Source organism: Enhydra lutris, unplaced genomic scaffold (assembly GCF_002288905.1).
Source record: "Enhydra lutris kenyoni isolate GAN:26980312 unplaced genomic scaffold, ASM228890v2 scaffoldscaffold96, whole genome shotgun sequence".
NCBI lineage: Eukaryota > Metazoa > Chordata > Mammalia > Carnivora > Mustelidae > Enhydra > Enhydra lutris.
In genome coordinates, this window is record NW_019154180.1 from 2920057 (window position 1) to 2943677 (window position 23621).

At 60.6% G+C, this 23621-nt stretch overlaps 1 protein-coding gene across 6 annotated transcripts in view; it reads left to right on the forward strand.

Annotated features, from left to right (window-relative positions):
• Positions 1 to 2516: 2516 nt before the first annotated feature.
• LOC111139156 (ATPase plasma membrane Ca2+ transporting 3) overlaps positions 2517 to 23621 on the forward strand; it is a 39432-nt gene continuing 18327 nt past the window's right edge. For 2 of the 6 annotated variants that reach the window (XM_022491314.1, XM_022491318.1), the window contains exons 1-16: positions 2517 to 2724; positions 7176 to 7373; positions 7483 to 7740; positions 8032 to 8157; positions 8829 to 8975; positions 11524 to 11565; positions 12842 to 13006; positions 13332 to 13546; positions 14184 to 14426; positions 14797 to 15038; positions 16634 to 16868; positions 18891 to 19070; positions 19190 to 19277; positions 19874 to 19980; positions 20619 to 20810; positions 22403 to 22616. In XM_022491314.1, the coding sequence (XP_022347022.1) occupies positions 2517 to 2724; positions 7176 to 7373; positions 7483 to 7740; positions 8032 to 8157; positions 8829 to 8975; positions 11524 to 11565; positions 12842 to 13006; positions 13332 to 13546; positions 14184 to 14426; positions 14797 to 15038; positions 16634 to 16868; positions 18891 to 19070; positions 19190 to 19277; positions 19874 to 19980; positions 20619 to 20810; positions 22403 to 22616 (2860 nt within the window). The remainder of the gene's footprint in view (positions 2725 to 7175; positions 7374 to 7482; positions 7741 to 8031; positions 8158 to 8828; positions 8976 to 11523; positions 11566 to 12841; positions 13007 to 13331; positions 13547 to 14183; positions 14427 to 14796; positions 15039 to 16633; positions 16869 to 18890; positions 19071 to 19189; positions 19278 to 19873; positions 19981 to 20618; positions 20811 to 22402; positions 22617 to 23621) is intronic. The other 4 variants (XM_022491315.1, XM_022491319.1, XM_022491317.1 and 1 more) reach the window with 2 other exon arrangements.

Genomic DNA, 23621 nt, shown 5'->3' on the forward strand with positions numbered 1-23621 from the left:
GCCCAGGAGGGGAGGACAGAACTCACCTTCAGGGAGCCCTGTTTGTGGGGGGCGTAGGGGATGAGAGGGCTGTGCCTCGGGCATGAGCAGGTGATGACGGTGTGAGCTCCACCAGCATCTGCCCCTGAGCCCACCCACCTCTGGATCTTTTCCTCTGTCACCCCCCGGAGCCCTCGAATGCCATCCGGGTGGGGCTGGGCACCTTCCAACCGAGTCTTCTCCAAGTGGGTATAGAGGTCAGAAAGCTAAAAGGGTTCCAAAAAGGAACAAAATCATTCATCTGGCGTCGCTTCTCGAAAGAGCCCCAGGGAGTCCCTAGGCAGCTCTGTGGGGCCACGCAGGCACCTAGCTGGCCCCTGGGGCCCTGGGGCCCGAGTGGAAGGTGTGGAACGTAGGCCAGTGGCCTCCCTGTTAGATGCATCGGAGCCTGGGGTGAGCGTGGCCATTGCCTCAGCCTGGGAGGGGGCATCCACCTCCTGGGCTGACAGCATTGGGATTCGGCTCAGGGACAATTGCCACACATTCTTGCTAAATGCCCCCCTACCCCTAGCCCTGCCAGGGCTCACACCTCACACAACCCATTGGTTGGTCTTCTCTCAGCGGCCCTGTTGGCCTGGGGCCTTCTCCCAGAGCAACCTGTGCCTCTTGGTGGGCTGAAACCAGTGCCTGCACAGATGAACCAGACCCTGTCCCCTCCGCTGGGGATGCGGACCCAGCACTGCTGGTTCCCCCAGGTCATTGCGTTGGGAAGGGAGAGACATGGCAGCGGCACCCAGGGTCAGAGAAAGGTGTGCCCAGCAGGAGCACTGTCCCGGCTTCTGCCCCTCCAGTCTGTCCCTACCTGGCAGCCCTGTGCTCCGTGATGGCCCGTGTCACTGGTGGCCCCACGGGATCTGCAACCCCTGGCTCCCTCCGACCTGTCCCTTTACCTGCCTTCTCGCTAGCATCAGGCTCTCTTCTCTCAATGTGCACCTTCCAAGAGGCCTTCCCTGGCCACCGCCTCCCCCGCAGTGAAACCATTTTCTTTGTCAACTCCTTCCTCCGCTGGGGACCCGTGTCCCAGGCAGAGAGCACAAGAATCCATTCAGTCCTGTCACCTCTCTGTCCCCAGGACAGACGGCCAGTGCGGGCACATAGTAGATGCTCAGTAAGGATTTGTCAGATGGCAAACTGGAAGGACGGGCTGTGGGAAGATGCGTGGGAGTGGAGAGGACAGCGTGTTCTCTTGTCTGCCATTTTGTTCCCACATCTTCCAGCCATGAAGGCTGCTCCATGGGGAAAGAGTCTGGAGGATTAACACTTAGGTTCCCAAACTTAAAGAATGTTGACCACTGTGGGTGGTCATTTTCTGGGCTGCCTCTCTGCGTCCCAGACCTCACAGGTAGGTGCTTTTTCTTGACAACACGGAGCCAGCATCCAAAGGAACTGAGGCCCCCATGTGTCCCGAGGCCCCTCGGGGTTGTAGGCATATGGAAATGGTCCTATGAATCCGTCATCATGGGGGGGCAGAAGGCTATGGAGGGGAGCGGATGGCTGCGTGCTGTGGCACAGGGTGATGGGGAGTCACCGGTGACCTGTCGCTGCTTCCCACTTTCTCCTATGTGCCCTGTCCACCACCTCTCCCTTTCTACTCCCTTTCTCTCCTCCTCCCTATTCCCCCTCTCCCTTCCCACTCCCGCCCTCCTTCTCCCTCCTTACTCCCTCCCTCCAGGCCACCCCACCTTTCTTACCCCAGCCCCCCAGGCACCCTCAGGGCAGCAGAGACACCCTGCACACTAAGCCTTGACCTGGCTCCCAGCTGGCCCTGTCCATGGTGGCTTGGCCTGCTTCCCAGACCCCACACAGCCCCAAGCCTGAAACTGTGAGCCACAGAGGCTGAGCCAGAAGACCGCTGCCACCACCACTGTAGGGGATTTCTACCTGCCATGGTGGGCCAGTCCTAATCAGACAAGAGCAGGGAGTGTGATGGAGTGGACAAGCTTTCACTCAAGGTGGGGCAGAGACATGGGGAGAATTGTGGCACGGATAACCCCCCCCCCAACCTGTGCCACCGTTCAACCCCAACACATCACTTCTGCTTCAGTGGGGATTCCTAGACGGATTGAGAGGTGGCTGCGGACCACTTCTGGGAGACACTAAGGCTTCCTCCTGCCCCACCTAGGCAAGTCCTCCTGCCTTGGGTGTTCATGCCGGGAAGGACCAGGGGTTGGCCTGCCAGGTGGGCCTGGCAGGGCATGAGGGCCACCAGCCCAGCCTCGGAGGCAAATTTTGCAATCAGCAACTCATGGCTCAGGCTGAGTGCAGATCTGCAGAGAATTCTGGAAGAGTGGACCTCAGTTTTGTCTCAACTTCACCCCTGGCTTCTCACCTCTCTCCAGGTGTCCGTGTTCAGCCACGTCCCCACCACAGCTCCCTCCACAACACTTCACCCAGACCTTGGGACGCCTGGCGGCCGCCTGCCCCTAATACACCTGTGAAGAGGTCGGGCACCCTGTCCTCCCAGCACAACAGGCAGGATGGGCGACATGGCCAACAGTTCCATCGAGTTCCACCCCAAACCCCAGCAACAGCGGGAGGCCCCCCAAGCAGGTGGCTTCGGGTGTACCCTGGCTGAGCTGCGTTCCCTCATGGAGCTCCGAGGGGCTGAAGCACTGCAGAAGGTCCAAGAAGCCTACGGGGATGTCAGTGGGCTTTGCAGGAGGCTGAAGACCTCGCCCACAGAGGGTAAGACTGCCAGCAGAGCCCCAGCGCAGGCCGCGTCTGTGCCAGGGACATAGGGCCATGGGCCATCTGACACCCCCGCCCCTGTCTTCAAGGGGCATCCTGAAGATGTTCTGTACCCCCTCCCCAGGGCAGGCCTGGCCAAGGTGGCGCTCCTGACCCTGACTGTGCCCTCCCGTAGCAACTGTACCCCACCCCACCCCCCAGCAAGAGATGCTCTGTGTGGGGCGAGGAGGTCATCCTCTGCGCACCGGGGGTCCTCGAGGAGCTGTGGCCTGAGCCCCTCCGTAATCAGCAGCTCCTTGCTGTCGCCTCTTTGGATTAAACAGCCATCGAGCAACAGAGAAGGGGAAGGAAGAGGACAGCACGATGTCGGCATGCGCATGCGGGCTGGGCCCCCAGCTGGAACCCCAGAAGCTCTTCTGAAATGGGGTGGGACAGCCTCCCAGCGCAGAGGAGGAGGAAGACAGGGCCCCTGTCTGTATGTCCCAGGTGCCCTGTGTGCTCAGCCCTATGTCCAGTTAAGGGGCACAGGAAGAGGCAGGGGTGTAGGGGGGATGTCTCTGGAAAACGAGTGGAGCAGAGTGCTGAGCACAGTTGCTGCTGGCCGCCGGCCATCCCATAGAAAGGCAAGCCTGAGGCAGTATGGATCTGAGAGGAGCTGGTGCAGGGAGCTTAAGGAGGCTGAGGAACCTCCTCTAGAAGGTTCCAGAGGCAGAGGCCCAGTGGCCATCTTGGGTCCCTGCCGCTACCCTGGAGCCCTTTTCCCCCTGCTCTGGAGGCCAAGCTCTGGCCTGCCCCGCACCAGCCTTTCCCAGCCCTGCCTGCCCGGTCTGCCGGGAGGCTGGGACCCCCAGGAGCCAGGTTTGGCCCCAGACTCCAGGAGTTCCAGTGTTTTTCTGCCGTGGCTGGCTCCTCCCTGGCAGGACTGCTAGGGCCATCCCAACCCAGTGCCACGCCTGTTTGCCACCGCTGATCGATCGCAGCTGTCACACCTTTGTCTACCCCAGGCCCTGGTCATCCTCGTCCCCTGCTCCCTGGCCCTATCCATCTGTGGGGCCACATGGGCTGGAGCAGGGGGCAGAGATGGCCCACCCAGGACATGGTGGGCCCAAGGGCCGGGTGAGAGTGTTCCCACCCAGCCAGGCCAGGAACTTCCAGCCTCAGTGGCCTTCCCAGGGCCGCCTGGATCTCTCTTGCTTGTGCTCTAAAGGGATCCAGCCTGGTGTGTTGTGTTACCGGGGCAGATGGCTTGGCTCAGGGCCAGAGGGATCTCTCTCCTTCCCTCCTCCTTACCCCTCCCAACCAGGATTTGGGGCTAGGGGGGAGGCTGGGGTGGAGGGCCATTTAGCCGCAAGGGCTATGGCCTCTCCCAGATAAAAGGAAGCAGATGGGCTTCAGCTGGCAGCTCTTTCCTCTGCCTGTCAGGCCTTGTTAAATATTTAAAATGTCAAGGCCCCTGGGAACCTGCCTGATTCTGCCACAGCGCTCTCCGGAGCTTGCCTGGTGCCTGTGGAGGGGAGGCATGGAGAAGGGCAAGCGCCCAGGTGGGCGGCCTGGCTGCAGCAGAGGGATCCAGCCAGGCCTGATCTCCAACATGAAGCATGAGCACTGTGATGACGACCCCTCCCATCCCCAAGCCCGGGAGCCCCAGCCCCCACCACACCTGCTGCCTTGGCCCCGGAATGCTCCTCCAGATGTCCCCACTCCTGCCCAGGCACAGTGGCCTCGGCTTTGGGCCCCTCCCAAAACTACATCCCCAGGCCCCCACATCAATGCCCTGTCAAGGTGTGCTGGCAGATTGGTGCTTTGGGGAAGGCGGTGAGTCTAGGGCGGTGCGTGGTGTACCGGGGGAGGAGATTCCAGCCGTTCCTGGCCATAAGCACATCAATGGACTCAGCCTTTGTCACTATCCAAGAGGATTCCAGAAGCCAGGGAACCTGGGTCTTGGGCCAAGCTCAGTGGTAAGCCCCCTGGAGGGACCCGGGTCCCAGCCCTTCCCCTGTCTGGCCTTTACCAGCAGTCATGGAAAGGAGAGGGCAGATTATGCAGGAACCACACGATGTGGGCCTAATCCAATTCCGATGGCATCTGGCCTCAGCTCTGGGTAGGGCGCTCATCTGTGTCTATGCCAACCAGCCGGCCCCCGCCCCAGTGCTCTGGCCCTGGGCCACCGTTGGGGGCCTGCTGGTCAGGCACATGCTTAGAATGAGAGGGGCTGCGCCTGCCTTCTGGTGCCCACGTGAGCACCTGAGCAGCTGCCAGGACCCCTGAGCCCGGCAGGAAGACCACAGCCTTGGGCTGGTGTAGAGCAAGGGAGAGAGAAGCATTGGTAGAGCATCAAGGGCAGCTCAAGGCCAAGGAACAGGCTGACGGTGGGAGGGAGAGAGGGAGGGAAGGGGAGGGAGGAGGGACTGGAGCAAGCTTGCTCCTGGGGAAGGGGCCCCAAGGTCCTGGCTTCTGTAGGGGATAAGCCATGCCGGGCGAGGTAGGCAGGATGCAGACTTACGGGGCCATGGGGACCCGTGCCCTTTCTCAGGCTGGGATCATGGATATCCTGGGGGTCTAGGAGAGCCAGGGTTCATAGTGCCTCCCTAGTACTTACCCCACATGTCATATGTCTTGTAGCTTAAAGACACAGGCCTCAGTCAGGAGTGGGGCACAGGCCCTCAGCTAGAACCCCAGCCCCTAGGAGCCGAGGTCCTGATCTTCTCCCAGACACCCCGTTGGAAAGGGAAGAAGGGCAGGGACAGCTGCGGCTCTGCTAGGTGGGGGGCACAGCGTGTGATCGTCACCAGCTGGGGAGATTCCAGGCTCTTGTCAGGCCTTGTGCCTCAGCGGGGGGTCCCACCCTGCCCCTCCCCCAAAGTCATATGTCCCCGCCCAGTGGACACCCACCGTCCTTCCTCCCAAGGTCTTCTGCATCCCACTTAGCACTTCCTTGCTTTCAGGTCACCTGGGGGCCAGGTCCCGTGTGCCTTCCCAAGCCAGCTGGGAGCACCTCATAGGGTGGGGACCCCCACCCCCATCTGCCCTGCTGGTTGCTCCCTGCCCCCTCAGGAGGCCGAAGGAGTCACAACTCCTCAGGACTGGGAACTGTAAGCAGCCATCTGTCCACTAGGTGTCAGTGTGGGGCTGGACACTTGCCGGGCAGGCCCAGGGGGCTGTATCCCATCTGCTTACCTCAGGGGAAGGTGGCCTAGTGGGTATCTGGCCTTGGGAGGAGGTGACGTGGATGTCAGTCCCACATGGAAGTTTCTGGTAGCTCTAGAGGCAGAGAGGCCCAGAAGACTCAGTGCAGGCGTGGGTAGAAAGTGGAGTGTCCCAAGAATGGAAAGTAAGGTAAGGGCCCAGCTTCCAAATGCCAGAGCTCACCCCTTTGCGGGTGTTGATTCTGAGTCCTCCATCCCAGCCCCAACACAGTAGCTTGTCTGGGATGTGGAGGGGCCTCCCAGCGCTCTGAAAGTCTAGATCAGGCCCCTCTCAGCCCCTCAAGCCCTCCTCCACCATGCATTATCTGCTCCGGCCACAAGGGGTCCCCACTGGGACTGGCTTTGTCATCCTTGACCCTTCTCGTCCTCCGCCTGGTGGCCAGGGGACACCGTGGCATCAGCACGAATCACTGACAGTCCCATTAGCCTTATAGATGTTCCCACCTGCCACATGTGCAGTCCCATAGAAGGCAGTAGGTGCTCTGAGCTGCGGGACACAGTGAAGGGCAGGGATGGGATGTGCCATGGGTGCCAGGTCCATGCTCAGCAGCGTGGGAGAAACAGACAAGGTCTTTGGGCGGCTGGAGCCCAGCCTCCCCCAGATCGGGTCAGATGATAAACACTCTGTGTCCAGCACATGTAGTTTGGCTGTGCCCCCCTCTGGGTGGCTTAGCCTCTGTGAGGCTCCTGCCATCCTGGCCTGGAGTTGAGTGCCCAGGACAGCACAGGAGTCCTGGGCTGCCAATAAGAGTTCTGACTCATGGGTACGAGGCCCTTTCCTCCTCTGAACCCTGGAGGGTTGGTATGAACACGTCGGCCCACTCACAGCACCCCCGTTCCCTCCATCCCAGTCTCTTACCAAGCCCTGCACCCCTGGGAAAGCCTTGGCTGTTCCCATCCCAGGCCCAGCTGGGTCCCCTCTGTCCGCTCCCCACATCTCTGTCCCATCCACATCCCCGGGCCTATGAGGGGAGGATCTGGTCCTCGGGCCCACTAGGGGCCCCACACCATTGTTTGTTGTGTTCGGGCAGCTGGAGTGCCCACACTCACACATACATGCCCTCAGAGTTTGTGGAAAGGACCGCGGCACCAGGCCAGGGCCGGTCCGCCTTCCAGGAGCTCTCGGGCCGGAGCCAGGGCTGGGCGCTGTGGGCGAGCGGGGCAGGAATGGGCAGGGCCTCGTGCTGCTGGTCTCACCCATCCTTCTTCCAAGTCCCTGCTCTCCATTCCTGCACCCCCCAGGCCTGGCCAACAATGCCAACGACTTGGAGAAGCGCAGGCAGATCTACGGGCAGAACTTCATCCCCCCCAAGCAACCTAAGACCTTCCTGCAGCTGGTGTGGGAGGCCCTGCAGGACGTGACCCTCATCATCCTGGAAGTGGCCGCCGTCGTCTCCTTGGGCCTTTCCTTCTATGCGCCGCCGGGAGAGGAGAGCGAAGGTGAGCGGGGAGAGGGGGCCCGACGGGAGGGCAGGGCCGGGACCTGAGCCAAGGGACCAGAGCATGACTCTCCCGGCACCCCATCCTTCCCTGCCGTCCTCTGGCACAGCATGTGGGAACGTGTCAGCCGGGGCGGAAGATGAAGGGGAGGCCGAGGCCGGCTGGATCGAGGGAGCCGCCATCCTGCTGTCGGTCAGCTGCGTGGTGCTGGTCACAGCCTTCAACGACTGGAGCAAGGAGAGGCAGTTCCGGGGCCTGCAGAGCCGCATCGAGCAGGAGCAGCGGTTCTCAGTCATCCGGGATGGCCAGCTGCTGCAGGTCCCCGTGGCCGCCCTGGTGGTGGGGGACATTGCACAGGTCAAGTACGGTGAGTGCCTCCAGGGTGGGCCTTCCCCCGCCCCCCCCACCCCCCACCAAGGAGCACGTGGGCCTTCACCTGTGGGGGTGCAGGGGCTGAGTTCAAGCTGGAGACAGAGCCTCAGAAGGGCAGGACGACGGGGCTGGGTTGGGTGAGTCTTCCCCAGAAAGGAGGAGACTGAGAGAAGCGGGCCCCACACACTGGGTTCGAGACCTCCCCTGGGGCAGGGGGGAGGCAGCAGGGAGGGGGCCGCCTGGATCCACACCCAGCCTGTGGTTCCGGCTGCCCGGCTGGCCCTAGGAGACCTGCTGCCTGCCGACGGCGTGCTCATCCAAGGCAACGACCTCAAGATCGACGAGAGCTCCCTGACCGGCGAGTCGGACCACGTGCGCAAATCAGCGGACAAAGACCCTATGCTGCTCTCAGGTGAGGCCTCCGGGCACCGGCCAGGCTGCCTCCCGGACCAGCTCAGCGCTGCACGGCCTTGGAGGCCACCTGGGCCGGCCACCCCCTCAACTGGGGCCTCCTGAGTAGCCCTTCCGGTCGAAGAGTCTGAAGATTTTGCCCTGTCCCCAAAAGGGGCCAGAGCAGACTGTGGGAGGCATGATGGGGCAGCTCCAGCCACTGGGACAGGAAGGGGGTGCTCCCAGCCCTGAAGAGCCCCTGATCTCCTGACCACAGCCCCCAGAGACGAGGCCTGGCTCTGGGTCAGCACAGTGCTGTGCTCCTCCCCAGCCCAAACACTCAAGAAGAGCCAGTGGGGTTAGCGTTTCCTTTCCAGAAGGTTTGGGCTTAGCCTGGGGTTTATCCCTGTGGCAAATGCAGTGTGAAGCAGGACTGAGAGGGTGGAGGCCCCAGGTGGGCCCTGAGAGGACCTCATCTTAGGCCTCTGGGCAAAGCAGCTGCTCCTGTGGGGCCTCCAGGTCCCCTCTGAGCCAGGGATGAGGCTTCAGCCCAGTCTTAGAGTCAACATAGCCCCCAGGGGCCTCCAAACGCTGAGTCCCTGCTTCTGGGATTCCTGCGAGAGAACCTGTAGGTGTTCAGCATGCCTCCTACCAGCAGAGTAAATCTCTGTCCTGGTTCCCCTGTGTTGCCAGGTACTCATGTCATGGAAGGTTCTGGAAGAATGGTGGTGACTGCCGTTGGTGTGAACTCCCAGACAGGCATCATCTTTACCTTGCTTGGAGCCGGTGGAGAAGAAGAGGAGAAGAAGGATAAGAAAGGTAAGGAAGCGGTGACCTCCAGTTCCCAGTGCCAGCTGTCTCTGCAGCCTGCTCTTTCTTCCTTTATATCTTGCTGGCCTAATCCCCTACTCCAGCTCCAGGGAGAGCCAGCCCTCAGGGGTGGGAGGTAATACCCGCTCTTCTGATTCCTTTTGGGGACCCCTCTCCTGGGGTCATTGCCCCAGAGCCAGCAGGTCGGCAGGCTCCCCAGTTCTGTGTAAAGGCAGCTATTCCCCGAAGGCTTTCGGAAGTGTGTGCCAGGGTGGGGGAAGTGCCCTGGCTGGGCAGGGATGGGGTTGGAGGGACAGGGGCCAGCCACCTTGGCTTGGGAGGGCGCCACCAGTAAGGTGCTAAGGGCCCCCACCAACATGGCAGCCAGGGAAAAGGGGGTCATACAGCCAGAGGTAGAAGGTTCCCAAGCAGAATGGACTGGACTCCCCAGAAGCCTTCCCCAGGACATGGCCATCCTGCTGCCTCCTCTCACCATTGCTATGTGCCCCAGGCATGGCCGTCCTCAGTGCCACTGCCACGCCAGAGTCCCAGTCCCAGAGTCAGGACCCCACCATCTTCTTTGATTAGGACGGGCACCAGCTTACAACTCACCTTGCTCTAACCTCGGTTTCCCCTCAGGCTGCTCCTGCAGTCAAACCAGGTGGGGAGCGGAAGTTTCTAGATGTGTGCCTTGAAGAGAATTCACTCGGGCCCACAAGAAGTACGAAGAACCCGCACATGTGTGGGGAGAGCACATGCTGGAAGCCTGTGGCCACCAGGCCCGCTCAGTCAGTTAGGGCCCCCAGAGCCAGAAAACAGGCAACAAAGGGGCAAGTCAGCAAGGAAGGATGTGCTGGTGTCCCCAGCCCTAGGCTGCCCTGCTCCTGGAGGCAGTGAGAGAGGAGACAGATGACCAGCCATTGCCTAGAAGCTCCCATGGGCCCTGCCCACCTTTGCCACACCAAGCCTCTTCTCCCTGCAGGGCTCAGCCTAGTTGCTGCCCACGGCAGGCAAGCGCGTAGGGCAGTCAGCCCTGGGCCTCTGCTGGGGCTGGGCTGGAGTCCCCACCCTCCGTCCCGGGAAGCCGAGCTCACTGCCTGGGGTCCCTCCATTGACACCGTGATGGCTGGTTGGCAGGGTGCTCCTTCTCCCCTCCTTCATGGGCTCCCCCCCGCCAGCTCTGTCCCTCAAATATTGGTGGTCTTCAGGACTGAGTTCTGGGCCCCTCCTCTCCGACCTTGACAAAACCCCCCAAGGGGCCCCAGGGACCCCAGGGACCCCAGCTCCCGCCCTGGCTCTGGCTCCTCTGCCCCCTCTCCATCAGCTCCCCTAGGCCAAGCACCTTCACCAGCAGGCTTCCTGGAGGAGGGGAACTCTGACGGGGGCCCAGGAGGGAAGCAGAGCTGGCCAGGGTCTGGGAAGGGGCAGCAGCACCCACAATTCCCCATCAAGGTCTCAGTCCAAGGCTTAGCCACTCCAGCGGCCACTCCCAGTGCGTTTCCCTGGCCCGCGCCCTCACCTTCGCTGCCTCTCGACTTTGTCTATCAGCCCAGCGCTCCTGGCCCACCTGCTCCCCTCCGACCGGCTTCTTGCCTTTCGGCCTTGACTCCTAGTCACCCTTCTGCTTGGGATGTCCTACTGCCCCTCCTCCCCTCCCTTGGCTTCTGTCTTCCTCTTCCTATCGTGCTCATCCCACACCCGCTCCCTCCTCTAGAGGCCTCCCTGGGTCCTGTCTGCAGCCTCTGACCTTTCTGTGGGCCCTCACGGCCCCAGAGTTTTCAACAACAACTCCTCACTGCGCTGTATGGTCACCGTGTGTCTACAGGCATCTCCTCTGCCCCCAGAAATCTCCTTCCCTTCGGAACCTCCCCACCCTCACAGAGGGCCCAACCTCCAACGCAGCCCAGCTGGGTGTGGGCAAACTCCCCACCAGCATTCTCCATCTTGGCCTTGGAAGCCACTCACTGCCCCAGTCCCCAGCACCCGGCTGCAGGCTTTGAGGCGGCCACCCTGCCGGTTCACGGACGGCCACCCCCACAGGTCCACCTGGGACCCAGCGCGTCCCACACCCTGTCGCTTCCTCCAGGGCTAGGTGCCCAGCACCCAGGTGCCAGGCGGGCACCTGAAGCTGGCAGGTTTCCAGAGTCTCGCTGCTTTGTCCCTCCAAAGCACTCATAGAGCTAGCCGCTGGGACCCCGAGGTAAAGCGCTTGGGCTGCTTCTTGGGGGCAAGTGCACATCGAAGCTTGGGGGCCCTGCTCAAGGTGGCAGAGCTGGGATGAGACAGCTGGCGGCTCCAGCTCCACGTGGTGGTAGGCTTTCTAGAAGCCTCCCATTGCCGGGTCACACATGGCCCACAGTTTGTCCGGGGCTGGCACAGGGTGGGGGGCGTTCACTGGAGGGCTGGGGCCTCAGTCAGGAAGCCCATTTCCCGAGAGGTGGTGATGGGGCATCAGAGGATAATAGGGGGCCCTGAGCCTTCCTCACTGTGTCCCTGTGCCCCGTCGTCCCGTGTGTGTGTGCCAGGACCACACGGATGTTCTCAAGGCTTCGTGTCTGTTGTTCCTCTTCCGTTGTAGGCAAGCAGCAGGACGGGGCGACGGAGAGTAGCCAGACCAAAGGTAACGCGCGCCCTGCGCGCAGGGTGGGGCGGCGCAGGGTGGGGCCCAGGGTGGGGCCCAGGGTGGGGGGCCGCCCGCTTCACTTCCGGGAGCAGCACCCGGAGAGCAATTGAGTGAGGCCAGAAGCCCACGGGAATTGCCTGCGAGCTGGCTTCCTGGCCAGGCGACTGAGGCTTAGGCCTGTGGGTGTCCCAGTTGAGCCGGACCTTTGAGGCAGGGTGATGGGTGGCCATCTGACGCCCATTTTCCCCTCAGCCTGGTCGACGCTGAGCCTCCGCGATGGGACGGGGGTTGTCCACGGTCAGGCGCAGGTACTGGGGAAGCCAAGGTGGCCGAAGCAAGGTCACAGTTCAGAGACACAGACCCAGGGGCAAGACTCCGGTGCCGTGTGGGACCTGGGGACCCAGAGACCAAGACAGGGTCCGACAAGGAACCTGGAGTTTCAGAGGAGAGCTAAGGTTGGGTCGGGGGGTCAGCCTGACGGCCACGGTCCCAGGCCGGGGTGGAGAGGGGCCGTCGCTGGCCGGGGACCGTGAGGCCGTGGTCTCAGGCAGCCACGGGGAGAAGGCACGGGTGGGAAGACCGGAAGCATTATGGAGCAGCTGACAGCGTGACATGGCGGGAGGCATACGGAGGTGGTGTCAGGAGCACCGAGAGTTCCATTGTGTGGGGACAGGGGTAGTGACAGAGAAGGATGAGTGGTGGGGTTGGGTGCCCCCTCGAGGTGGGGCATGGACAGGCCACCTGCTCCAGACCGAAAGTGGAGAGGCAGCTAGAGGAGAGTAGCAAAGGCTCCGTGAGGAGAGAACAGGGGTCGTGTATGGTGAGCGGGGGTCCTGACGGAAGTCAATGTGCCCGCTCAAGAGGCTGCTGGGAGAACAGACACCAGTGAGCTAGTGGGTCAGCTCAAGGTTCTGGAACGTTCCCAGGGCCCCAGGCCTCTGCTGTCAGGTATCAAGATTTGGGGCCTTATGGGACCGGCCACCCTGTCTGTGTGCCCAAGTTGCTCGTGCTTGTGTCTGTCTTCTTTCCCCTGGGAGGCCCCCGGAGAACCACATCTGCCCCAGCAAGGACAGCGCCGGAGCCTCCCACCCCGGTCAGGAGGGCCTGGGCTGCTGGCGACAGGAGGGAGAGGAGAGAGCCCCTGGGCTATGTCACACTCAGAAAACAGAGAACCCCCCCTCCAGCCCTGTTTCCTCTCAGGGAGCGCAGCTTTCCTTTGTCGCTGCCCACCCCCCCTGCCCTAACTTCGGCTGTGGGCTTCCTCCGTGTGCAGCTAAGAAGCAGGATGGGGCGGTTGCCATGGAAATGCAGCCCCTGAAGAGCGCGGAGGGCGGGGAGATGGAGGAACGGGAGAAGAAGAAAGCCAGCGTGCCCAAGAAGGAGAAGTCGGTCCTGCAGGGCAAGCTCACCAAGCTGGCCGTGCAGATCGGGAAAGCAGGTGCGGCCGCCATGGGGTGCGAGCGAGGCGGGGCCGCAGAGAGCAAGCGGGAGTGGGAAAGGGCTGTTATGGGTCCTGTGGGCCAGGCCATCGGGGGACCCGCCAGGGCCAGCCGTGGCCATCAGGGTCTACAGCAGCCCCCAGTCAGAGAGCGTGGGTTCCAGACCTCCGCATGGCTGGGCCATGGGAGGGGTGCGTCAGCCGGAGCTGACGGCCTCCCTTACACCTCTCTCGCTCTTGCTCTCTCCCTCCCTCACCCCGCTCACTCCCCATCCCAACCCCACCCCCTGTGGCCCCTGTGGCCCCTGCGCCTCCGCCCCCGCAGGACTGGTGATGTCCGCCATCACTGTCATCATCCTGGTCCTCTACTTCGTGATTGAGACCTTCGTCGTGGACGGCCGGGCGTGGCTGGCCGAGTGCACGCCCGTCTACGTGCAGTACTTCGTGAAGTTTTTCATTATCGGTGTCACGGTGCTGGTTGTGGCCGTCCCGGAGGGCCTGCCTCTGGCTGTCACCATCTCCTTAGCTTACTCCGTCAAGGTAATAAAAATAAACGCAATTGCAATGAGAACCCGCTGATGCCCGGATACAGACCCAGAAAGCAGACTTGGAAGCCATTCAGCAGCTTGGCGTGACATGGACTGGAGAAAGTTTGGGATCAGTCAGGGGAAGGGGAGGTGCGGTGGGACAGACCTGACATCAGTGGGACGAGGGCAGGAACTTGAGGGTGCAGAAGTGGGTGATCAGGAGAGGGCTGAGGACACTGGGAGACAGTGGGTGGAAGATAGTACAGACTGGGGATGATCTGAGAGGGTTAGGTTAAGGTTAAGGTTAGGTTAGGTTAAGCTACAGGTAGAGGGTTTGTCCCGGGCAGCAGGGAGGCCCCACTTGCGCTCTGGGGAGAGTGGCCTCCCAGTGTTGACTGCTTGGGCTATCTGATGAGAGTCCTCCCAGCCTGCAGCCAGTCCAAGCTATGTCTTTAGGCACTGCTGTCAGCCCACCAGCTCATCACCAGCCATCTGAGCCCCCCGCCCCCGGCTGTCAGTGCCACGCAGAAAGCCAGCGGGGCAGAACAGAGTCACACATGACATGCTGACGACCTCTTGCTCCCCTATCCTGTGGGCCAACCTTTCCGAGGCCAGCTGGCTACCCAAGCTCCTATCTGTGCCCTTCACAGAAAATGATGAGGGACAACAACCTGGTCCGCCACCTGGATGCCTGTGAGACCATGGGCAATGCCACTGCCATCTGCTCAGACAAGACGGGCACACTCACCACCAACCGTATGACCGTGGTCCAGTCCTACCTCGGGGACACCCACTACAAAGAAGTTCCAGCCCCCAGTACCCTGACCCCCAAGATCCTTGACCTGCTGGTCCACGCCATCTCCATCAACAGTGCCTACACCACCAAAATACTAGTGAGCAGAGAGCGAGCAGCCGGCTGGGCCAAGCTGGGGTGGGATGGAGGAAGGGGCCAGGCCCGAAATTGCAGCAGGAGCTGTCCCCAGAGCCTCCCTCGGCTCTCCTGAGAACCTGTGGCAGAGCTACAGTGGTCTCTGGGATGTTGACTCCTGTGCTGGCTGCTGGGCGAAACATGCAGCATCTAGAAACCCCTTCCAAGCCCAGTGCATGGTGGGAAGCCTGCCCATCTAGTCCCCATGGAAGCCGTCCTCAGCTCCCTGGAGACAAGGTGGCTGCAGCCAGACCGGGGCGGGGGGGGCCTAGGGTACCCCGGTCTGGGGTAGACTCGGGCCCTGTTGTGCCATGCAGCTACTCCTTGCCTCGTAGCCTCCAGAGAAAGAAGGTGCCCTCCCACGCCAAGTGGGCAACAAGACGGAGTGTGCTCTGCTGGGTTTTGTCCTGGACCTGAAGCGGGACTTCCAGCCTGTGCGGGAGCAGATTCCAGAAGATAAGCTTTACAAAGTCTACACCTTCAACTCCGTGCGCAAGTCCATGAGCACAGTCATCCGCACGCCCGACGGCGGCTTCCGCCTCTTCAGCAAGGGCGCCTCGGAGATCCTGCTGAAAAAGTGAGCGGGCGCCGAGGGCCAGTCTAGGGCCGGGCACCCCGCGGGCTGGTGGCCAGCCCCACGATGCGGGCTGCCGGGGTCACTATCACGGTAAAGTAGACGGAACGTCACATGGGCCGCTTTAATGGCTTTAAAATGTACAGAATATATTCCCAGAGTCGTGCACTGTCATGGCGCTTGCAGGATGTTCCCATCACTCCCCCAAAGGAAACCCTGTCCCTGTTAAACAGCCACTCCCACGTCCCCTCCCCAGCCCCTGACAGCCCCTCATCTCCTTTCTCCGTGGATATGCCCGTCGTGGACACTCGCTACCATGAACAGGGGTGGACATGTTTTTGTATGAATATATGTTTTCAGGGCTCATGGGCCTATTCCCAGGACTAGAAGCGCTGGGTCCTGTGGGAACAGAGTTTTACCTTCTCAGGAGCCACCAACATGTATTATTCTCTGTTGATAATTACGATCACTATTATCGATATGATGATCGTTATTACAGCCATCCCAGTGGATGCGAACTTGGGTCTCCCGGTGCTTGTGTCTGCACTTCCCTGACGACCGGTGATATTGGCACCTTTCCATGCCCTCACTGGCCGTTTGGAGAAAAAGCTATTCCTCTGCTCATCTTTATTGTTTCGTTGTTTTGGGGTTTTTTATGCTGAGGTGCAAGAGCTCTCGATTATGCCGGACACTCGGTCTGTAACACACCTGGTTTGTAAATATCCACTCTCACCCCGGGGGCTGTCTTTTCACTTTGCCAATTGGATTTTTTTTTCTTTTTACCCTCTTGATTCATCCCCACATTCACCAGTGTCTTCCAGCGATGAAGTTCAGTTTATCTCTTTATTTCTTGTGTCGCTTGTATAGGGTTTCTGTTAGAGGTAATGAAAATGTTCTAAAATTGGCCGTGGTGACGGTGGCACAGCTCTGTGACTTATATCCCAATAAAGCCTCCAAGTACCCCACCCCCCAAGTCCACCCTTCCTGCCGAGTCACCTGCTAAGACTCAAATGTTCTCCCTCAAAAGTCTGCCCAGGCACAGACTCCTCAAGGGCAAAGGCCACCTCCTCCCTGAAGCCATCCATCCACATCCCAGCTGGATCAGGAGGCCTCAACCTTCTTTCCGTGCTTCCCTTCTTCTCGGGCTAAAAGCCTGGTTTCTGTAGTTGGGCCCTGGCTCTGCTCTTTGCTGGCATGTGAACGTCAAGTCACTCCCCTGCCAGAGCCTCCGTTCCCTCCTACACGGACACAACACGAATACTTCCCTCTCTCCTGGGAATGTTGTGAGACTTCCATGAGTGAATCTGCAAAAAGGCGCTCTCCTCGCCTACCCAAGTCTGTGAGTTTCCAGTTCCTGGGGCTCCCGGGACCAAGGACCACAAACCTGACAGCTTAAAAACAGAGAAACCTGTTTTATTTTCTTTGTTTTTTTTAAAGATTTTATTTATTTATTTGACAGAGAGAGACACAGTGAGAGAAGGAACACAACTTCCCGGAGTAGCCTCCCTGCCACACAGGATGGAGGACTCAGACTCTCAGTTGGTCCAGCTCCCCTTGCCTCACTCACACCAACTCGCATTGCTGTGTCCCCACCCCAGGTGCACCAACATCTTAAACGGCAATGGTGAGTTACGCGGCTTTCGCCCTCGGGACCGGGACGACATGGTGAAGAAGATCATCGAGCCCATGGCTTGCGACGGCCTCCGCACCATATGTATTGCCTACCGGGACTTCTCTGCTGCTCAGGAGCCCGACTGGGACAATGAAAACGAGGTTGTGGGCGACCTTACCTGCATAGCCGTCGTGGGCATCGAGGACCCCGTGCGGCCCGAGGTAGCCACCCACTCGTTCAAGAGCAGCCCAGGTTGTTGGACGGGTGGAGGGGCAGCCCTTCTTCCCGTCAGGCCTCCACAGCATGGCCCCGTTCTCCTGCCTTCCCTGCTACACACTACTTCCTGCTGGAGTCCAGAAAGGTCAGGAAAGGTGGGCCAGGGCAGGGCCTCGGGGTCCTCCAGATCAGACATCCCCGGCACACGTGATCTCCCTCACCGTCGCGCCCTTGCCCCCATCCGGGGCCTCTAGGCCTGTCTCATGCTCTGCCTCCAGCAGGTGAGAGACGGCGCCAGTAGAACCTCGACGGCTGTGACCCCCGCAGGACTGATGGACTGGAGGGAGTGGTGAGGGAGAGGGAAGAGTCAGGCACCACTCCCAGGGCTCTGGTTCAGAGACGCGGGTGGATGGCTGACCCATCACTGGGCTGGGAGTCCGAGGGGACACAGGTTTGAGGGGCAGGGGCAGTCCTCGGTCAAGGATTTGGTTGGGGCCAAGTGAGGCTCAGGACCTCCCCATGGAGACGTCAAGTAGGAGTGGAGTGCTCAAAGCGGAAGGAAGGTCCTGGCAGGAGAGAGATTCCAGAAGCATCCTTATGTGAGGGCACAGCTAGGACAGATGGAGGCAGGAGCCTTCAAAGGGACATGGAGGAAGGGTCTAGGCCGGAAGCTGACCTGTGTAGATGTCTTTACCAAGAGCTCTTCTGCAGAGGGAACGGAGAAACCGGGCAGCAGCTGAACAGGCCGTAGAGCAAAGGAACAGTGGGGAGGCCTGTTGCTCCATAAAGATGGGAGATCCCCGGAGTGGATCTTCCCACAGGAAGAGGGTGAGGCAGGGAGGGGCCGCCCTGATCCCACTGATTAGCCTGGAAACATGAATGTGCATGAGCCACCCTTAGGGCTGCTGACGACAGCAAGGAGAAGCTTCTGGGCCCTCCTTCCAGAGACGGTCTGCATTCACACACTGGCTCAAGTACCAAAGACCGTCGATTCAAAAGTCAGTGCTTGCTACATCCGGACGGTGGCTGTGGGCCGTCGGTGATGGTGCACCCCTGTGTTCCGAGGAGACTGGAAGCCTGCCTGGGAGGAAGCAGCAGCCGGAGGGACAGGTCTAGCTAAGGGGGACAGCGTGGCGAGCAGCCTAGGAGAACACTGGGACAGGAAGAAACTGAGGCACAGAGGAGGAGGCCTGCGTCCGCACAATGAAGCGGAGTTGCAGAGCCGCGTTGCCCTTCGCCGACCTGGCGGCCTTTCCCTTCTGAACAGAGCTGCTCGCCACCGCCCCCCCACACCCCTGCATGGCTGCAGGCCCCTGGCTGGCGTTCGGTGCTGCTCCTAGGGGGCTGGGTGTCAGAATGTGCCACAGACCCCAGAGGCCAGCGTTCCCATACTCCCAGGACCCTGACCACCACCCCCAGCCGGCCCCCCTCCACTTGCTCCATGTCCACTAACGAGTAGGGACAGTACCGTATCCTGTGAGACCTATGGCTCTAAGCGTCTCGGGGTTTATATTGGGCGAAGGAGGAGGGTGGAAGGGGGACAAGTGAGAGGGGCCCAGAGTGTGGCCACGAGCCAGCTGATAGCCAGGAGCCTGCCCCAAGTCAGGATCCCAAAGGGACAGGCCTGCCATCAGCTTTGCCATCTGGCAGGGTATCTGGGGACACAGGTTCCTTTCTCATTCTTCCAGAGCTGACAGGGCTCAGCAGCCCTGGGTCTCCATTTCACATGACTCCAAAGGCGCCCCTTACTGGAGGTATTGGGGCCTGGGTCCCAGTCGTTGCTGGTCCTGGGGCCCAGCCCAATGGAGGGGGCACCCAGGGGTAGGGAGGGGTGCTGAGAGAAGGAAGGAGGCGCTCGGCCCAGTGTGGACCAGGCAGGAGAGCAGACAAACCCCCTTTCCCCACAGGTCCCCTTCAGAGGGAGCATGGTTGGGTGAGGGCGCTGCACATCTGGATGGAGAAGGGACAGCCTAGACACAGGTGTGTCTTGTTACAACGGCCACACCCACCTCTCTTGTCTCTTCCAGGTCCCCGAAGCTATCCGCAAATGCCAGCGCGCTGGCATTACAGTCCGCATGGTGACCGGGGACAACATCAACACAGCCCGGGCCATTGCGGCCAAGTGCGGCATCATCCAGCCTGGGGAGGACTTCCTGTGCCTGGAGGGGAAGGAGTTCAACCGGCGCATCCGCAACGAGAAGGGCGAGGTAGTTCCCAGCCCTGCTGCCCTCCCCACTCGGTCCCGGGTTCTGGCGATCTCTCCCCCCACCTCTGCTCAGCACCCCCAATCCAGGCGTTGCAACATCTATGTGCTTCCCTCTCCCAGATAGAACAGGAGCGTCTGGACAAGGTGTGGCCCAAGCTGAGGGTCCTCGCCCGATCATCTCCCACCGACAAGCATACTCTGGTCAAAGGTAATGGAGCTTGCCCACGCTGGCCCGCCGCTGCCCCTTCCCCCACACGGGGTGCCATGCCCCTGGCTGGCTGTGGTCGGCCCCCAGACTCCCAACGCCCAGCTCCAGGGCCTGCCTAGGAAGTGGGGTCCCGGGCTATGGACGTGCCGAACCTCAGTCTCCCCGTCAGGGAAGTGGGGCTAATGACGGCTGACATACCAGGGCCCACCCCTTGGCTTCTCTGGGCTAACAGCATGAGTGGAAGATGCCAGTAGAGGATGGCCTCTCGTTGTAACAGATGGGGAAACTGAGGCCTAGGAAAGGGAGACAATTCTCCAAGCCACAGAGGGCTGAGCCCCTGTCCTCCACCCAGTCCCACCCCCGGGTATCATTTCGCTAGGTGGTGGGCCAGGGTGGGATGGAGGGGAGCAGGACTGCTGCTCAAGGCCCAGGGAGTTCACCATGAAGGCGGCCAAAGCACGGAGGACTGGGGGCACTTGGCCCAGTCACAGTCTTGAAGGGTTTCCCGAGTCAACCAGGAATCAACCAGCATTGGTTGACTGGTTCCAGCCCCCAGGCAGAAACCCAGGGCACAGACGCCCCGCTCTGCATTCCAGGGATCATCGACAGCAACACTGGCGAGCAGCGGCAGGTGGTGGCCGTGACAGGGGATGGCACCAATGATGGGCCAGCCCTCAAAAAGGCAGACGTGGGCTTTGCCATGGTAAGCCACCCAGCACCGACCTGGCTTAGCACACCAGGTAGGGCCTCGTGTCTCTCTGTAAATCCCAGCCCTGCTGCTCAGGTGGCCATCCCCGGCCCCAGAGTCTTCTACAGCGAGCTGTGCGGAAATCCAGTGGCCCCTTTCCCCACCACTAAAGAGTACTTGTGCTCTGCCACACTGACGGTAGCCCGTGGACAGGCGCTAGGGGCCCAGGCCAGTCCTTCCCAGAGTCTGGGGCCCAGAAGGTGACCAAACTGCCACCCACTGGCACCCTGAGCCCCGAGCTGGGTTGCCAAAGGCGCCCCCGCCCAGGCCTCCCGGAGCTCCTTCTGTAGCAGACTGACCCTGGACAGAAGCCTGGTCAGTGACCATGCGGTGGCGGCCAGGCCTTGAATGTGAGGCCACATTGGTGGCCCTGGTGGCAGCTCCCCTCTTTGCTTATCAGCAAAGCCCCTTCCCTCGCCCTGAGACGACCTGCCGCTTGGAGTGGGAAGTCCGGCCGGATGTAATAAGATCTGTTTCTAGCTGGTGGCGAGCCTTGTTTGGAAGCCAAGTCGGGCAGCAGGCCCCGGTGGGTTGAGTGGTCACGGCGGCTGGGGAAGGGGCCCACGGACACTGTGTGTGTGACCCCCCCCCAGGGCATCGCAGGGACTGACGTGGCCAAGGAGGCCTCAGACATCATCCTGACCGATGACAACTTCACCAGCATCGTCAAGGCCGTCATGTGGGGCCGCAACGTCTATGACAGCATCTCCAAATTCCTGCAGTTCCAGCTGACCGTCAACGTGGTGGCCGTGATTGTGGCCTTCACGGGTGCCTGCATTACTCAGGTGGGCACTGGGGGCCGCTGTGCCCAAGGAAGACCCTGGGCTCTCCCTCCCGCAAGCTCTCCCTCCCTCCTTCCCGGACCCCTCCTGCCTTGTGCACTTGGAGCCCGGCATGGAGATCGAGCCCGGGAGACCCCAGGCCGATGAGTGCCCGCCAGGGGGCTTGCTGCGAGAGCCAGGCCTTTCCTTTGTGGCGCGCTTTTTTTTTTTTTTTTCTGTAATTGAAATAAAAATCACATACCAAAAACTTCACCATTTGAGAGTAGACACACTTCGGTCGCATTTCATACATTCACCGTGGGTCCTGAACATTTTCATCGCCCCTGAGAAGACCCCATCCCCAGTAGCAGTCACTCCCCTTCCCCCAGTCCCAGGCCCCCATGGAACTACTATCTCACTTTACAGACTTGCCCATTCTGGAACATTCCATTCAGATGGAATCAAATAACATGTGGTCTTTTGTGTCTGGCACCTCTCACTCAGCATCGTGTTCTTAAGGTCCATCCATGGCACAGCACGGAGCGGCACTTTGTTCCTTTCGATGGCAGAATAAAGCGCCATTGTTTGGAGAGAGCGTGTTTCATTTGTCCCTTCCTCCATCAGTGGGCATTCGGGTCATTTCCACCTTTTGGTGACTATGAATAACGTTGTCATGAACATGCGTGTACAGGGCTTTGTGTGGACCTTTCGCTTCTCCCAGAGGGCGAGTGCTGCTCCCACGGGAACACCGTGTTTGAACCCTTGGAGGAGCCTCTTCCCCGTTTTCTCTCTCTCTCTTTTTTTTAAAGATTTTATTTATTTGACAGAGAGACTCAGCGAGAGAGGAAACATAAGCAGGGGGAGTGGGAGAGGGAGAAGCAGGCTCCCCGCCAAGCAGGGAGCCCGATGCAGGGCTCGATCCCAGGACCCCAGGATCATGACCCAAGCCGCAGGCAGACGCTTAACGATGGAGCCACCCAGGTGCCCCTCTTTCCTGTGTTCCACAGTCCAATTCTCCCCATTAGTGAGTGTCCGGAATTTGTCTCCCTTTGAAAGGTTCTTTTAATGGAGATAAAATTCACATCACATACCGGGCGCTGTAACGGCCATTTGGAAGTACGTGGTTCAGTGACACTTGTTGCATCGGCAGTGTCGTGCCCACCAAAGCTGATACGCCCTCTTCTTTCCCCCAGCTCCTGACATCCACTCACCTACTCTCTGGCTCTGTGGATCTGTCACTTCTGGAAGTTTCGTAGGAATGGAATCACAGGCTTATTTCTAACCGACTCGGAGGTGATGAGAAGAAAGGTGCAGGGCATAGCCCCTGGGTGTAGGAGCTCAGGAGAGCACCCATCGCAGTCTGGGGCAACACACGGGCTTGTGAACATCCCGCTGATGGCCGGGAGCCCACCTCTTGGGTCACTGCTACCAGGTGGGAGAAAGGAGACTGGCCACATTTTAAGAGCAGGAATCAGAAAACGTGTTATGAACCGTAACAACAGGGATGGGGCTGTCACAGTTTTCTGGGAAGGTCGTGCCAGTGACGCGGCCCCCAGGCTGAGTGTCTGCCCCAGGATCCATGGGTCCACGTGAGGGTGACTGCCTCCTCTCCACAGGACTCTCCTCTCAAAGCCGTGCAGATGCTATGGGTGAACTTGATCATGGACACGTTTGCCTCTCTGGCCCTGGCGACGGAGCCGCCCACCGAGGCGCTGCTGCTGCGGAAACCGTATGGCCGGGACAAGCCCCTGATCTCGCGCACCATGATGAAGAACATCCTGGGCCACGCGGTGTACCAGCTCGCCATCATCTTCACGCTGCTGTTCGTCGGTAAGTCCGCCCCCGGGCGTCGCGTCTAGTGGTGCAAGGGGCGGATGATCACCAGGAACCCAGGTCCCCGTGAGGACCCCTCCCTGCCATCACTCTCTGCGTGCGCCCCGGCGAAGGGTCACAGGCCCCCCGAGCCTCTGAGAAACTGTCCACGGCTCCATAGAGCAGACAGCGTGTCTCAGCCTTCACCCATCCCTCCACGCATCCAACGACCACTTCTCCAGGGGACAATGACAAGAATGCTGTGCTGGAAGCTGTGGGAAGAGGAGGATCAGGAGAAAAGAGAGGTGGCGGGAGATGGAGGGAAGAGGAAGGATAGGAGAGAGAGCGGCAGCAGGAGGTGAAGCAGAGGAAGGAAGACAGAGAAGAGGAAGGAGAGGCCGGAGCAAAGGAGAGAGAAGGACGAGAGGAGGACTAAAGAAAGGGAGGAGGAGGGAGACCCAAGGGGGAGGATGGATGGGGACAAGGAGGAGGAGGAAGCTGAAGGGGGATACAGGAAGGGAGGTGAAGACGGAGAGAGGAGAAGGGAGGAGGACTGAGGGTCAGGAAGCAAGAAGGGGGCAAGGGCAGGAAGAGAAGGCCGTCCGGGGAGTCCGGGGAAGCCCAGGGCGTCACCAATGGCAGCTCTGCTGCTGCTGCTGTATCTGGCAGTTTCCCTCTTTCGCACCAGGGCGGGGTCTGTTGGTCTGTCTGTTCGTGGTCCCTCTCCCTTATGTCAGGGCACTCCGGTGAGCTACCAGGGCCGCCCTCCAGGACAGTGCTTGCTGAGGGACAGGAGTCACAGTGGGTCAGGACTGCAAATGTCTGGGTCAGGGGTGGGGAAAATGTTCCTGTCAGCGGGCTGTTCTCTGATTTCTTGGGAACAGAAGCCTCTTGTGCCCTGCCTGAGGGCCTCCGCCTGGCTGCCCAGGCTTAGGGACGGGGCCGAGGAGGGCCAGCCCACAGCCTCGGATGCCTCCCCAGCCCACGCCCACCTCAAGTGGGCATGCACGGTTTGTCTTGGCG